This window comes from Balaenoptera musculus, chromosome 3 (genome assembly GCF_009873245.2).
Source record: "Balaenoptera musculus isolate JJ_BM4_2016_0621 chromosome 3, mBalMus1.pri.v3, whole genome shotgun sequence".
NCBI classification, from domain to species: Eukaryota; Metazoa; Chordata; class Mammalia; order Artiodactyla; family Balaenopteridae; genus Balaenoptera; species Balaenoptera musculus.
In genome coordinates this window covers 90,264,616-90,281,751 of record NC_045787.1, presented here as the reverse complement: position 1 = coordinate 90,281,751, position 17,136 = coordinate 90,264,616, and the positions used below count along the sequence as shown (strand labels likewise).

The 17,136-nt window shown below is 39.3% G+C and overlaps 1 protein-coding gene across 1 annotated transcript in view; it reads right to left on the bottom strand.

Moving 5' to 3' along the window:
• MCC (MCC regulator of WNT signaling pathway) overlaps window positions 1-17,136 on the bottom strand; it is a 430,148-nt gene that overhangs the window by 319,629 nt on the left and 93,383 nt on the right. Inside the window, exon 3 of the mRNA XM_036845622.1 lies at window positions 11,763-11,977. Within this exon, the coding sequence (XP_036701517.1) occupies window positions 11,763-11,977 (215 nt within the window). The remainder of the gene's footprint in view (window positions 1-11,762; window positions 11,978-17,136) is intronic.

Below are 17,136 nucleotides of genomic sequence, written 5' to 3'. Positions count from 1 at the left end.
GGTCATATTATCTCTTCACAGTCTGAACAGACTATAGGTGAGGAAGAAAGGGATTCCTCAGGCCATTATATATGTTAGTCAGTTCTTCCATTTGTGACAAAGACATGTAGGAAACAGAAGCTTAGCTAAGAGCAGTGGGAAAAAAGTAAGAGTAAGCTCAGATTCCTCTAACCAAGAACAGAGAAGCTCTCCAGAAAAAAACCCAGAACGTAAACCACAGATCCTGCATTTGCAGATTTTATAATATTAATAGCAATAATAGTAACAGCAACAATCCTTAAACAGCATCTTCATTTTCATAAATAAAGACCTTTGTCAAATTTAAAGTTCTTCTCCAAAAGAGTACTATCATTTCAATATGATGTTAGAACTTAATCTCAAATTTATGACTGCCGAGTATCTTAGAGATTAAAAAGTATTTGTGAAGACCTTTTAATAACTCAATCTTTGTGAGGAATTAGAATACACCATAATAAATCATCTCTGTACAATTGTGGAAATCTCCCACAAGGCAAATAAATATCCAGAGAAATCTTCCTTTCTCATCCCCTTTGTTGCAGGGGGTAGGGGGGCAACTTCCTTATGCTTTCATGCCGCATACTTAACAGAAGTGTGAGCTAAAATGATAGCTTTGCATATACACCCATACTCTCCTTCATACTGACCAAGGATTGAACCAAGGTGACTTGTTTATAAAACCCGGCAGAGCTTGATGCTACCAGTTCCAAGTTGCCCTGGGGATGTAATGAATTTCTTTGGAGATAAAGAATTTACAGGACCCTATATTTCTTTCTATTCCTTTACAGGAAGTACCAGCTTCAGGACCTAAGACATGGGGGTAGGACCAGGTGGGGGGATATTTTTCAAAGAAAGGAGGTGAGGTTGCTGCGGGTGGAGGTGAGGATGGAAGACAAAGAAGAGTGAAAGGATCTAAAGTCCTATAAAATAAATGAGAAAGGGAGAGTCAGTAAGAGACTGGCTGGGCCTGCCTAATCTAAAGGTAAGGAGGTAATTTACACAGAAACGACCCTTGTACAGTGCTTCATTTGTTAACTCCTATCTACGTCTCTATTTTCACTAGCAGTAAGCAAACGGAAAAAGAACATAGTGTTGAAGTATAATTTTCAAAAAAGGAAAAACAGGACTTTCATATAAATGTAGGGTAAGCATTTTTCTTAAGATTTATTTATTTCATTGAGGAACCCAGAAGAATAAAGCTGATTCACAGAAGGGGTACAAGAAAAAGAATGCTGGAATAAGATGGCAGTTACAAAACTGGATAATGTCTCACCAGGGCAAATAAAATGTAACAGTTTTCTGTTAACAAAAGGTTATCTTTTCTGCTGGACAAAAACAATTTGTATCTCTATTAAAACCACTGATAATTTATCAACCTTCTGTAAACTAACATCCACATTTGAAGAGTCTGGACCCTAATTAACAGTGTAGGGGAGGAAAAAAAATTTTCCCTCTACCCCCTGAATTCCTAGCTGAGACCCTATGATAAAAGATTAACAAGAGAAAAATAAACGAGTTTACTAATATGTATACCTCATGTGTACCTGAGAGAAACCCAGCCGGGGGAACAAAAAAAACGAGTACCTCCCCAAGGTGGCTTAGAATGCAGGATTAAATACCATCTTAATAGGGAAAGGGTTGGGGGATGTAGGACTCTTAAGGGAGAGTAAATGATTTTTAGGAAAGATGAATGGGCCCTTAGAAGAATAGGTGGGAGGTGTGATCATCTGTGACAAAGTCTGTGAGGGTGTGGTGTTGACTTCTATTCCCTTCTCCTTTGAAAGAAGTCAATCTTCCCTGGTTGATGAAACTCCTGGAAGGGGATCTACGACATCTGAGTTCCTTTTGGAGGATCAGTTTTTAGGCAGATAAGAGGAATTCAGAGAAAGCCTCTCCCTGCATTTATGGTTTTCCAAGTGCCGGCAGCTCAAAATAATCAAAACGCCAAAATGACATATTTTAGGGTGGCATGCACTGAACTCCAATAGTCATATTTGGGGTGGTATATTCTGCTACCCTTCATTCATAAACGGTAAGCCAAACAAGGTTACATCTCCTGTAGCCTCAGATGACTTGTAAGGAGCTCTAATATGACTTTGAAAGGGTAACCAGTAATCTTCCATTTCCAAATTTTTGATAACTCTTTAAGAATTTTCAAACTCCTTGATGATTTATTTTGAAATTCAGCTTCAATCATTTGGAAGTGACAATTCAAGACTCTGAAGAAAATTTTATCTACCCTATATTCTAGACCCGTCCATAGCTACTCTCAAAAATCCAATATTTCATTTGTACTGTCTTAATTTCCTGAAAATCCCGAAGTTGATAAGCATGCCCTATGCTTAAGAATTTCCTCTTCATTGATTCTGAACAATGTCCAGAAGAGGGTGCTGACAGAACAATCAGCCTTGCTCCGACCACAAAGACAGGACACATCCTCTTGACCAAAGGTTTCAATATGGGAATCCCAAGTTTGGCAAGTACCGTAATGATCATAGCATTATATTAGGATCATTAGCATCACAGTAATTAATACTACCAAAGAAGAAATGGAAAGTTCCTTATATTGAAAGCAAATCAGGGATACATAAATAAAATTGGTGAAGACCTTTTAAATGAGGGAAGACATGTGGAGACGAATGATGACTTCAACTTTTCATCAACTTTCTATATTAGTTCAAATACTTTATATCTTTTTTTTTTCATCTATAAGTTGAGCTTTATTTTGAGTTCACATGATCCCCAAGGCAGCTTTTATTTATTTTTTTTTTCAAATATAATAATCCTGTTGTATCATTTTTTTAAACATCTTTATTGGAATATAATTGCTTTACAGTGGGGTGTTAGTTTCTGCTGTATAACAAAGTGAATCAGCTATATATATACATATATCCGCATATCCCCTCCCTCTTGCATTTCCCTTCCACCCTCCCTATCGCACCCCTCTAGGTGGTCACAAAGCACCAAGCTGATCTCCCTGTGCTACGCAGCTGCTTCCCACTAGCTATCTATCTTACATTTGGTAGTGTATATATGTCCATGCCACTCTCTCACTTCGTCCCAGTTTACCCTTCCCCCTCCCCGTGTCCTTAAGTCCATTCTCTATGTCTGAGTCTTTATTCCTGTCCTGCCCCTAGGTTCTTCGGAACCATTTTTTTTTTTTTTAGATTCCATATATATATGTGTTAGCATACGGTATTTGTTTTTCTCTTTCTGACTTACTTCACTCTGTATGACAGTCTCTAGGTCCATCCACCTCGCTACAAATAACTCAATTTCGTTTCTTTTCATGGCTGAGTAACATTCCATTGTATATATGTGCCACATCTTCTTTATACATTCATCTGTCGATGGACACTTAAGTTGCTTCCATGTCCTGGCTATTGTAAATCAAATACTTTATATCTTGTACATGACTTCTTTTCTAGTATAATCAGTCATAATTAATCATTATCAATGAATTAATATTTTTCTTAATAAAAATTAATAAACCTGGTAATATATACTTAAAAAGCCAAGTAGCATGACTGCAAGAATCTATGAAGAAACTGATATTTTGTTCAGTAATTTACCAGTGTTGTAGCTAGAAAATAAAACTTCAGTTGTGTTTTATGCTTTATAATACTTAAATATGTCACTACTTAGAATCTATAACATTATAATTTATACTTGCACTCTTCTCTGAGATACAAATCTTTGGAGAGAAAATCCATCAGCAAACAGGCAGTATATCCTTTCCACTGCACCTCTTCTCTACTAAACCAAAGTGTTTCATTTTGTTTTGCTGATAGTTTTAGGAATACAGTACAGATTGCACTGGCAGTTTCTCTGCTGCTCTGTGGTGCTAAGTCAACTTAGCTAAGCTGGAACTATGTTTCCCAGAGTTCTCTTTCCTGTATGGTTCTGTCTGGACATGAGAGACACTCCATGTGAAGGCCAGAGGTAGAAGTGAAGAAGTCATACTATTTATGCTCTGAAAGTTGTTGCCAATCTGCTGCTTCCCTACTTGGTGCATCAGACTTGTAGCCACTCCAACATCCCGAGGCCACCTCCTTCAGCTTCTCTGAGTCCTGGGCTAGATGTGAGGGTGGTTCCCTGATAATGGGTGCCAGCTCTCCTGCAGGTCACCCACAGCATCAAGGTTGGACATGGTTCAGAGATAGAAGTGGGTTCCAGTTTGTCCTCATGGGGTCTCAGTTTGTGTTCATGCATTCCCATTTGTCCTGCTGTCCTCTACATCCAGCTTTCCTTCTTATCTGCTGATCTGATAGACCTAGAGTAACTTTAGACTCAACACAGACGCAGAACAACAGCCTGCATAGATTGCTTCACCATAGATCCTTTATTCTTTTTTTAAATTGAATTATAGTTGATTTACAATGTTGTGTTAATTTCTGCTGTACAGCAAAGTGATTCAGTTATACATATATATATTCTTTTTCATATTCTTTTCCATTACGGTTTATCTCAGGATATTGAATATAGTTCCCTGTGCTATACAGTAGGGACCTTGTTGTTTATCCATTCTATATATAATAGTTTGCATCTGCTAAACCCAAACTCCCAATCCATCCTTCCATCACCACTTCTCCCCCTTGGCAACCACAAGTCTATTCTCTATGTCTGTGAGTCTGTTTCTATAGATCCTTTATTCTATATCATGGGTAGCCACTCTGCTTCTTAGATAAAACCCTAATTGCCACAAGTTTCTATGTACAACATCATCTTGTTGCCTTTGCATTTTAAACAGTGTGTTAAGCCTCAAAGTCATAATAGGCACTGTGTTTGGTAGAAGGAGAAGAAGACAGGTATTTGGTAGTAGAAGAAAAGAAGGGATGCTTAGAAAGGTAAATCTTGTGTAGGATGCTACCAGAAGCTTCTCAATGTTAAAAATGCCTGTGTCATTTATCAGTTTATCTCTCTCATCTCCAAACCCATCTTTCCTTGCCCTGCTTTATGATCCTGAAGCTGGACATTTGTCCTCTGTCAGCAGGGGCACTGGCACGCCACTGGGGGAAAACGGGAATGCTGCTTCTGCTGGACTCTTCCCTACTGGCTCTTGTGTTGGGTGGAGGCCAGTAGCACAGGACACACAGTGGTACTCATCCCCAGTAAGTTTCAGTGCCACCATTTGGGGCACTTCTTGGTGGGTTTTGCTACCACACTGGTGGGCAGCGTCCCAGTGAATTCCTCTGTGGGCACCTTCTCAGTGATGTGCCAGTGGGTGGCATCCCAGCCAGCTGGGCCGACACTCCAGAGAGCTGGCTTCCTGCTGCCAACCCTGGCCCACGACATCTCAGGGAATTTCTCTGCCATCCAGTGGGTACCAGCCACTCCTTGTCAAGGGGGTCTGAATCTCAGCCCTGGGTGAAGGGAGGGCCCTCTTCCAAATATATTCCTTCCTTGGGTACTTGACTCAGTTTTAGAGGGAGTGACTGCTCTTAACGTGTACTATTCCTGTATTCATTAGATTTTCTTGACTCCTCAGTAGGTAATCCCCTGCTACTAGTTAATCACTTTTTATGTTAAACTTTCCCTGTGTGAATTAGTGTGTGCTTCTTGTCTCCTAACTGGGCACTGATAAAATGCCTTTTGCTCTTAGTAGCTACTTTAAAAAAAAAACAAAAACCCAAACCCCAGAATCTAATTTTATTAGTTCAGGATTTGGTTTAGAAGGAACATAAATTACTTTTAATATGGTTTTATAAGTGAAGGGATTGCCCAAGTGTGCACTTTAGAGAGGCTATTTGCTTTCTTTGGCCACTTACAAGGGGTATTTCTCAAACTGGGCTCCATGGACCACTGTGAGCAGACCCTGAGTCAACTATTGCTATGAAAGAAACCACCCTAAACACAACAGTTAAAACAACAATCTTTTATTATTTCTCACATATTTGACAGGAAGATGCCAAAGTCACATGACAAACAGTGAAGATATAGGAAAGGATGAAGAACTGGGGTTCAAAAGTCCCTTTACCACAGGGTCCAAGGAGTTATCAAGGGTCTATCAGTTTAAATCATATTTTTAAGTTGTGTATTTTCCACTAACAATGAAATATCAGAAAGGGAATGTAAACAAACAATTCCTTTTAAAATCGCATCAAAAAAATAAAATACTTAGGAATAAACCTGACCAAGGAGGTGAAAGATTTGTATGCTGAGAACTACAAAACATTAATAAAGGAAACTGAAGATTATTCAAAGAAATGTAAAGATATCCCATGCTCTTGGATTGGAAGAATAAATATTGTTAAAATGGCCATATTACCCAAAGCAATATACAGATTTAATGCGATCCCATCAAATTACCTATGACATTTTTCACAGAACTAGAACAAATAATCCTAAAATTTATATGGAAACATAAAAGATCCAGAATTGCCAAAGCAATCCTGAGGAAAAAGAACAAAGTAGGAAGCATAACTCTCCCAGACTTCAGACAGTACTACAAAGCTACAGTAATCAAAACAGTGTGGTACTGGTACAAAAACAGACATATGGATCAATGGAAAAGAATAGAGAGCCCAGAAATAAACCCACACACCTATGGACAATTAATCTTTGACAAAGGAGGCAAGAACATACAATGGAGAAAAGACAGTCTCTCCAGCAAGAAGCAGTGGGAAAGCTGGACAGCTGCTTGTAAACCAATGAAGTTAGAACACACTCTCACACCATACACAAAACTAAACTCAAAATGGCTTAAAGACTTAAACATAAGACATGACACCATAAAAATCCTAAAAAAACATAGACAAAACATTCTCTGAGACTTGGTCAGTCTCCCAAGGCAATAGACATAAAAGCAAAAATAAACAAATGGGATCTAATCAAACTTATAAGCTTTTGTACAGCAAAGGAAACCATAAACAAAACAAAAAGACAACTTATGGACTGGGAGAAAATATTTGCAAATAATGTAACCGACAAGGGCTTAATTTCCAAAATATACAAACAGTTCATGCAACTCAATAACAAAAAAAAACCAACCCAATTGAAAAATGGGCAGAAGACTTAAAAAGACATTTCTCCAAAGAAGACATACAGATGGTCAAAAGGCACATGAAAAGATGCTCAAAGCTGCTCATTATTAGAAAAATGCAAATCAAAACTACAATGAGGTATCACCTCACACCGGTCAGAATGGCCATCATTAAAATGTCTACAAGTAACAAATGCTAGAGAGTGTGTGGAGAAAAGGGAACCCTCCTACATTGTTGGTGGGAATGTAAAATGGTATAGCCACTATGGAAAACAGTATGGAGGTTCCTTAAAAAACTAAAAATAGAGTTGCCATATGATCCAGTAATCTCACTCCTGGGCATATATCCAGAAAAGATGAAAATTCTAATTCTAAAAGATACATGCACCCCAATGTTCATAGCAGCCCTATTTACAATAGCCAAGACATGGAAGCAACCTAAATGTCCACTGACAGATGAATGAATAAAGATGTAGTATATATACACAATGGAGTATTACTCAGCCATTAAAATAATGCCATTTGCAGCAACATGGATGCAACTAGAGATTATCATACTAAGTGAAGTAAGTCAGAAAAAGGAAGACAAATACCATATGATATCACCTATATGTGGAATCTAAAATACAACACAAATGAACATATCTACGAAACAGAAACAGACTCACAGACATAGAGAACAGACTTGTGGTTGCCAAGGGGTGGGGGGGAACGGGGGAGGGATGGAGGGGAAGTTCTGGGGTAGCACTTGCAAACTAGTATATATAGGATGGATAAACAACAAGGTCCTACTGTATAGCACAGGGAACTATATTCAATATCCTGTGATAAACCATAATGGAAAAGAATATAAAAAAGACTGTATGTATATGTATAACTGAACCACTTAGCTGTACAGCAGAAATTAACACATTGTAAATCATGTATATTTCAATAAAATATATTTTAAAAATTGTGCATTTTCAATTCAGTGAGAAAATAAAAAACATAATCACTGTCATAGATTGCAAGTGCCTGCATTTGCACTTTGGTCTGGTTCTCACCAAGGATCACCTTAAGTGAGCGTGTACAACTTTATTTCTTCATTCGTGGAGTTATAACTTAAAAAAAAAACTTATTCAACGTATTCTAATGAATACTACTGAATAGGTCACCACCATTGATTATGTGTTCATTATAAGCTTTTATAAACATATAACATTGATAAAAGAGATTTTCACATTTTGAGTTATGGAGAAGTCATTCTGGCTTATACATGAGTTAACTTGAATTTTATGCTAACTAAAATAGCCTGTTTGTGGACTATCAAACATACACTGTACATCTGTTTTAATTAAGAAAGAAAAGGGCCAGAAGTAAAGAATGTTTATGTTAGAAATAAAGATTAAATGCCTCCCTTCCTGGGACGCCAATGCTAGTACCCCCTCAACGATAAGACACCCTTCCCAGCTGCCAAGGCCATGCTGACTGTACGTTATGTACGTGCTGATCTGCTTTTTTTTTTAATCTTGAAGGAATGTATCCCTGACTTGTTTAATGTTCTTTGTTCTGACAAGATATAAAACTGTGCTGAAAACACAGGTTGTTTATTGATTATTTTCATCAACAACATATATACAGAAAAGTGTGCCAACTGTAAGTATATGAGTCATGACTTTTATTTGTTTTTGGCTGCATTGTGTGGCTTGTGGGATTTTAGTTCCCCGACCAGGGATTGAACCCGGGCTCTTGGCAGTGAGAATGTGGAGTCCTAACCACTAGACTGCCAGGGAATTCCCAGGTCATGACTTTTAATAAAGTGAACACTCTTGCATGAGCTGGATGCTCAACATGTAAGGGGAGTGTTTCTCAAACTGGCCTCTGCAAAGGCCATCACAGGCAGGGTTCCATCAGTTACAAAACTTCACCAATAATACAAAAAGAGAGCCTGGCTGTGGGAAGCCCAGGGGCTGACCAGGATTGAAGGGAGAACAGAACAAAATCCAAGCAGTTACTGTTAAGGTTAAGAATCAAGGAGTCAAGCAGAGGTAGGAAACAGCCAACTCCTGCTGTTTTCACCAGTAGGTCTGCTGAAGAAAACTGGTGGCCCTCACGCCCTGAACCCTTCAGAGCGGGGGCCACTAAATTTTCATCAGTCTGTAACATAGATTCTTGCTATAACCCATACTGCCACATCACTGTCTGTCTTGAAAAAGGCTGAGCTGATATAGTAAAGAGTAAAGTTCAACTTGCTGCAAATTATTTGTAAAAGCATAGCCTAAATCCAGGCCCATGCCAGAGAAAGATGACTTATTTCCTGCTACTTGCCTAGTCTCCTGGGCACACAGGAAGATGAGATTAGGAGAGTTAATAGTTCTACTCAAACTGAGCAAGAATGTCCTTGAAGGGTGACCAAGTGGCAAACAGTGCAATAACTATGGGTTCTTTTACAGGTTTTATGAGACATAGTTACACCCTAGTAGTGATTGTGTGTATGTTTTTAATATATTTAAAATTTTTTTAGAAAAGTTGCAAAGATGGGACAGAGAGTTCTCACATACTTCACGCCCAATTTCCCCTATTATGAACATCTTACATGATTATGGTACAGTGTCACAATTAATGAATCAATACTGATAATTATTATTAACTAAAATCCATAATTTATCCAGGTTTCCTTAGTCCTGATGTCCCAGCCAGGGTACCACAAATAAGAAGTTGTCAGATCTTCTTAGGCTCCTTTTAGCTGTGAGTTTCTCTTTTTCAGACTTTCCTTACTTTTGATATCCTTGACAATTTCAAAAAGTACTGGTCAAGTATTTCGCAGATTGTCTTTTAATTGGGATTTGTCTGATGATTGTACTGTAATTTTTGCTGCATATTTAGGATTGTTAGTGCCTTCAAACACGTCACCAAAAATGTCAGAATTAGAAAATATGCCTCAAACACAAGAAGTCTAAAAACCATTAGTCTACCTCAAAGCAGATTGTAAATATACGTAAATGAAGTTGTCAAGAAAAATGGTACAGATGAACCGGTTTGCAGGGCAGAAGTTGAGACACAGATGTAGAGAACAAACGTATGGACACCAAGGGGGGAAAACCGCGGTGGGGTGGGGATGGTGGTGTGCTGAATTGGGCGATTGGGATTGACATGTATACACTGATGTGTATAAAACTGATGACTAATAAGAACATGCAGTATAAAAAAACAAACAAAAAAAAACTAATACTAAACTTTATTTGGGTTATTTGTATGGAAATATGTTAATTTAAATGTTTCAGACATTACATGAAATTTCTAAAAATCTTATATGTTCTGGTATAATGTTATAAGTCATAATTCTAGTTATTACTTTAAAATGTATATCTCAGAAATAACTAAATTTCCTTGTCAATTGCATTATTATGAACTTTCATCAAATCTTTAACCGTGGTCATTTTTAAGTCTTTTGTCATTTACAGACAGTTCTGGGTGTACTCTGATGCTTTTGCAAAAATGTTCCTATAAAAGTGTTTCGTCTTCAAGGAGTTCATGGAAAAGACTCTGACAAGTACAGGTTTCTGGTAACTGACTATACTGCTGAACTGAATGAATAAGCATTTTCAGAACTCTGATGGAAAACTGATGAATTCATAAAAGTGCTAACAAAAGATCAAGATGAAAAAAAAATTAATTACATGGGACTGAGTGAACTGATGAGGATGATTATAATTTTTGTGACTTTCTGTTTGAATTAAAAAAAAAAAAATCCCACAAGGACTCAGAGGCGAAGAATATACAAATCAATTTTCACTGCAAAGTAAAGGAGCTGTTACAGTGGAGGATTACTGGACTGAATGTCAATATTATGGCATAGAAAAAAAATATATATATATATGTGTGTGTGTGTGTCATCTTGGGCATGTTACTTAACTTCTTGTCTCATACGTAAAATGCGATAGTAGTAGAATTGTTGGGAAATTATGTGAGATAGTATATGTAATGTAGAGCACTTAGAATGGTATACAGTTCAACCAAAGACTAAAAAAACAAACAAACAAACAAACAAAAACAAACAAACAAAAGATGCTTATACCACCTCTGGTTTCAAACTTCAGTTTCAAAAAGCAAGGTAGGTTTATGGACCTTTCCCACAGTGGCTAGACAGCAACCCTAATTTATAAACTGTCTGCATGTCACCCCAACGTGGCCCAGGTCATCAGCCAACCCCACCTCGTTCCCCAGCTCTAGCTTAAAAGGGAAGACAATAGCTTTTCACCCAAAGGTCATCACGGTAATAATTCATCCTGAGGTAAAAAAGAAGTTTAAACTAAGCATAATGGAATTCTAAGCTGTTCCATAGTTTTCAACAGAATATGTTTTTAAAGTACAAGCAGAAACAACGATCAAACTTTCAATGAAATATTTTCTTGTTTGCTTTTCAAACGAGTGAAGTCCAAATTAGGGAACACAAAGAATTATATCTTATTAACTTGTAATGTCTGGTCCCAGAAAATATTCTATGGTGAAGCCATTGTAGATATTCTAGTAATTAAATCTGTACAACATACAGACTTAAAACATTTTTTAGGCGACCACTCTGCTCTCCATAGTGAGAGTGAAGTCACCAGTCTTAAGTATTTGGAGCCCTTAACATTATTGGCAATGCTGGGAATGGTACAACATTTAGCTCAATAAAAAAGACAATACCCGATACGTCCCCTGGAGCTCAAAATTCAAATATTTGTATTGGCATACACACAGGCCTAAAGATGTGTTCTCCGAACCAGAAAGGACTCACCGTGTTGGCCAGCTCTAGATAGCTTCCTCCTACAGAGTCGCCACAACGCGGGGACTGTGTGAGCAGCTTGTGGAGAGCAGCAACCTGCTGACGCAGAGAGCCTCCCCCATACTCGAGAAGCTTCTGTAGGGCTGACTGACTCTGCAAGTCCGGGCTCTGGAGGTCCCTGGCTCCCGAGTCGTATTCCCAGCTTTCCCTGGCCGCTGATAAGGCACCTAGGTCCAGGAGAGGCAGGGGCGAAAAAAAGATGTTTCCTGCATTAGCCTGGGGGAGGCCAAGAGGCAATGATTTGGAACCGCCTAACTCATCCACGTGCCAGCGCGTCAGAACACATGTGGCGCCCAGGCTGCATGCTAAGCACTTTCCCTTTCAAAGTGACACATGGGGAGCTTGGAGATAAAAGCAGTTTTAGGCAAAGCATTCAGAAATAACTATCCAATGAATACGTGCCTTCCCCCCACCCCAAGAGAAATGTTTAGCAAAAAGCACAGAAGAGCCAAGAAAGGGGAATCCAGATCAGAGCTACAGCTGTCTGTGATTTACACAGTGTTACTGTATGATTAGCCTCTTACTGTCATCCTTTTTCCCAGTCGAGGAGGATGGAAGCAAGAGAGAAGATAGAAAGTTAGATCTGGCACTTTGTCATAATTTTCTAGTGTCCATGTACTCTTAACTGGAAGAAGCTACGGGAAGCTAGACTGTGTTTGCCAGTTAGGTGTAGCCACATGCTGAGCTCTGAACAATAGAATGTGAACAGAAGTGATAAGCATAGCTTCAGAGGCTAGCTCATAAAACCCCCAGCATTTGATTCTTCAGGCCCTTTGCCTCTGGCCTGGTTCAGATGGGCATGGCACCCTTGGAAGCCACGTGGTACAGACGGCAAAGCTGCACAATGGAAGATGCCTGGATCTATGAATTACCTCCTGCCAGGGGGCTGTCGGCTGAACCCAGGTACCATTTTAACTTTATGTGATCAGGAAAGGGAAACTTCTTCTGTGATTGATCCACCATATATTTTTGGTTTGTTTGTGAGAGCAGCTAGGATTACCTTAACTATCACAGCAGATTAGAACCTAATTAAAGATGATAATCATTATAATAGCATGGGTAAGTACAATGAAAAGTAGACCTAGAGAAGGTCTAAACCCGACTGCCCTCAAGAAGGATGGGCGATATTCAGGGAAACCTTACTGGAGGAGAAAGACTGATGCTTCAGTCTCCACCTTTGCTAGAAAAATTAGATTTGGGGTAAAGCTTGCTTCTTTGTGTTCACTTCTGAGTAGGAGTCCCTTGTGGGTGCAGCTGGCTGGTGGATCCTGGGTCACATGCCTCTATCTTAGCTGCAGAGGAGGCTGGGAAATTTGTTTTCTGGCTTCCACTTTGGGGAGGTAGGATTTGTAAGATGAGACCTTTCCTAAGCATAGGAAGAGTATGCAAAAGGCCTGGGCAGCCAGAAAATATGACAGCGAGCTACACACTGCTCTGGGGACAGAGCAGTGAGCATGATGAATTGCAGTCCCTGCTTGTGGAGTTTTCATTTTGGTGGGTCTTTAATACATGACTTTTAATTTTAAAAAAGGGATTCATTAAAATGATTTAATTTGTACTATGAAAGGAGAACATATATAGATTCCTCTACAATTTACTTGAGTATAATTACATAGAGCAAACTACAAATTACGTACAGCGGGTTCTGATGTGAATTTCCAATCGCCCCTTACTGGGTACTGGTGAATTTCATCAATGGAATTAGGAAAACTGTCTTTGTCTGGAACCACTTCAGATGGTTTCCCTCTACTGTTCATGTTCTGCTGATCTTCTTCAGTCAACCTAACCCAACACTTTCTTCATACAATGCTGTATAGCTGGGGTGACATGTCTTTGTACCAAAGCAGACAACTCTGTTGTTATGTTTCCAATTGCCCAAAGTTTATTTTAATATTAAAGTCTATCAACTGTATTGCAAGGGTGGCTTTGCTTTCCATATCAGCATAGACTCCAAAATGCCTGCCCTTCCTGCCCACTGCTCCTCTGAATGCTGTCTGCCTAGCTGCCACACATTCTCTGTCCTGGCCCCAGCAATGTGTGACCAGAAGACTGATCGATCTTAGAGTTGAAAAATGGGTTGAATCACTGATGGCCTGATAGCTCATACATAAGGCAAAAAAGCATAGCGTTGGGCCCTTGCCTTTTATGTTTCACCACGGTATCCCCAGTACCTTGCACATAGCCTGTGACATATCAGGAATTTAACACACATTTATTGAATGGATTGCTGAATTATTCACAGTTGTAGTACCCCAGGGTTTCACTTCTTAACCAGGAAAAGCAACATGGAGATTAATTTTAAAAATCAAAATAAATTATACACTTAAACTTTTTCTTTATGCAAAGTTCTTTATGAGAACTTCATTTCAAATAATAAAACACAACAGTTCTGGGATAAGACAGCCCAAGGAAGCTTCATTTGAATGTATTATGCTGTATTAACAGACCGAAACCCAGTTTCGGGCAGAGTTATACAATCAGGTTAGCCAAGCTCCATGTTAATCAGCAAGATCAAAAGGCCCTCACGCTATTACCATAACAATTTTTGCTGAAGTGATGCTGAGAACTCAGATCCTCTGCTAAGGAGCCAAGGCAATCATATTAGCATCCACATAAATGGACCACAAAAAAGCAAAGTGTATTTTTAAAAAAATACAGTAGATGTGTATAACTGAGTCACTTTGCTGTACAGCAGAAATTAACACAACATTGTAAATCAACTATACTTCAATTAAAAAAATACAGTAGACTATTCCCATTACTCTCTTTTAATCTGTCTTCACATTACATTTTTCTGGATGAAACCCAACATTCCTGAGGCAAAATTCGTCATTTAATTTGGAAGAACTCACTGAAAAATTTCAAAAATGTAGGTCCAGTAACCATCTTCCTTTTGCCCCTTGAAGCATGATGGTACCTGACGTTTACAGGCTCACTCTCAGCCTCATGCCAGTCTCTTTTCACTCCCTTGCTCACCTCAAAAGAAGCCTGTTGACCACAGGCAGATGGCCATGTTTTCTTTTCCTGAACATGGACACCATGTTCTTTTGTCCCCCATACTCACCAGACTCTCTGATATCTCTTTTGATAAGGACACTAATCCCATCATGAGGGCCCCATCACCATGACCTCCTCTAACTATTCCCCTCCCAAAAGCCCCATCTCTAACAACTATCACATTGGCGGTCAGGGCTTCAGCATATGAATTTTGGGGGGACACAAATATTCAGTCCATAATAACCACTGAGCAGCTGCTCTCCAGGCCAGTAAGGACAGTGGCTGTACAGCATCCCGTTAAACACCAAAGGCCAAAGCACTCCCTGGGCCTAGAGGTCTCTGCATACACAGAACCAAAGGAGGCCATAATATCTGCCACCATAATCCTCTAGGGTGCTCTGAAGTAAGAAGTAAGATGTATACTTTTAAAAATCTGAATTCTTAGTGTTTAAAGGTGGCAGAGCACAGATTCCAAATGCTTCTCTTATCAGAAAAGCACAGGAAACAAGTGGCCATTTGACATCTTTATAAAATACATCACTGGGAAAACCCTGCTTTCAGAGAGGATGCTGCAACACAAAATCTGCCAAACATTGAGATCCTTGCTCTGCTGGGTACTTGGCTATAAGCTAGGGCTTTAATCCCATTTTCAAAGTGCCACCCAGGTTTGGTTTCAAAGCCTGCAATTAATGCACTTCTTCACCAAAGGCACTATGCCACCTTCCCAAGGGCCAAGCTCCCTGTGAGAATCAGTCAAACCAACATTTGGAACACCTGAAATTTACCTTAAAGATACTACAACAACCATGACAGCTAACATTTATTCAAAGCCAATAAGGGCCAGGCACTGTTCTAAGAACCTTACATATAGTATGTTATATAGATCCACCCACAGTCTATGAATAGCGAAGTCATTTTTCCATTTTAAGAAAAAAAGATATTTTCTCTCTTTTAGCTTCATTTTATAGACTTTGCTCATTTGCATAGAATAGTGGTTAAGAGCTGGGGTTTTGTGGTCAGATTCACCGAGGTCAAGTCAAGAGTCACCATGACCAGCTATGTGACCTCAAGCAAATTATTTAACCTAAGCTTCAGTTTTCTCAACTTTAAAATGGGGATAATAATATGTATTTCATAGAGGTGCTGTGAGAGTCAAATAAGATTAAAATATGTAGAACGTATGAGACAATCCCTGGTATATGACAAACTGATCAAGAAATGTGAGCAATTATCTGGTCACACCTCACAATTTTAGTTATTTGGAACCCATTTTGGACAATTTATTAGGGAACGAATATATGAGGGAAATGTGTACCTCCCAGGTTCTGAAAGGTACCTGTTAAAATTACCAATTCTTTTTTTTCTTATTTATGAGCTGTTTTTTTTTTAATTTTTAAAAAATTTATTTATTGTTGGCTGTATTGGGTCTTCATTGCTGTGAGGGGGCTTTCTCTAGTTGCAGTGAGCGGGGGCTACTCTTCATTGTGGTTCGCGGGCTTCTCATTGCAGTGGCTTCTCTTGTTGCGGAGCACAGGCTCTAGGCATACGGGCTTCAGTAGTTGCAGCACGCGGACTCAGTAGTTGTGGTGCGTGGGCTCAGTAGTTGCTCTGTGGCATGTGGGATCTTCCCGGACCAGGGATCGAACTCGTGTCCCCTGCATTGGCAGGCGGATTCTTAACCACTGCACTACCAGGGAAGTCTAAAATTACCAATTTTTAAAAAACAAACCTTTGGCGCCTAACCAGTGGCTAAATTTTCATCAATAGTTTTGTACTTAATATCAGCACTACAGACAATAAAAATAGCCAATTAGGTCACGGCCAAAGTTATGTTTCTCTGAGTATGGAATATTCCATTAACAACTCACAGTCTTTGGTTATCAGGTTTGATAGACTTTGCTTCCCTATTCTACTTGGCCAACTCCTACGTCCAGAGGACACCTGGCCTTCCTAACAGCTGTGTCCAGCACCGTAAGGAAATCTGCACAGCCCGGCAGTGGCGGCAGCAAGGGCTGAGGAGATATGATTTATTCATCAGACTTGTGCTCTGGCCACCCTAGACACCCCTGTTTTCTACCTCCAGTTCTTTTTTTTCCATCCTTCATTTGAATGCCCGGGGCCTCTCATCACATCACAGGCAGGTGATAATGCAGAGTGTTTAGGGGATCCTGAGACATGTATTAACAGTACTTTATGAGTGGTCATTAATCTTTCATTTATGTGGATTGTTTAGAGAACACTGCCTAATTTATTACCTTCAGTGGCAAGAGAGAAAATACTCCTTTTGAAACACTGGAAGCAGCTACCTTTCTGAATTCAGAACTACCAC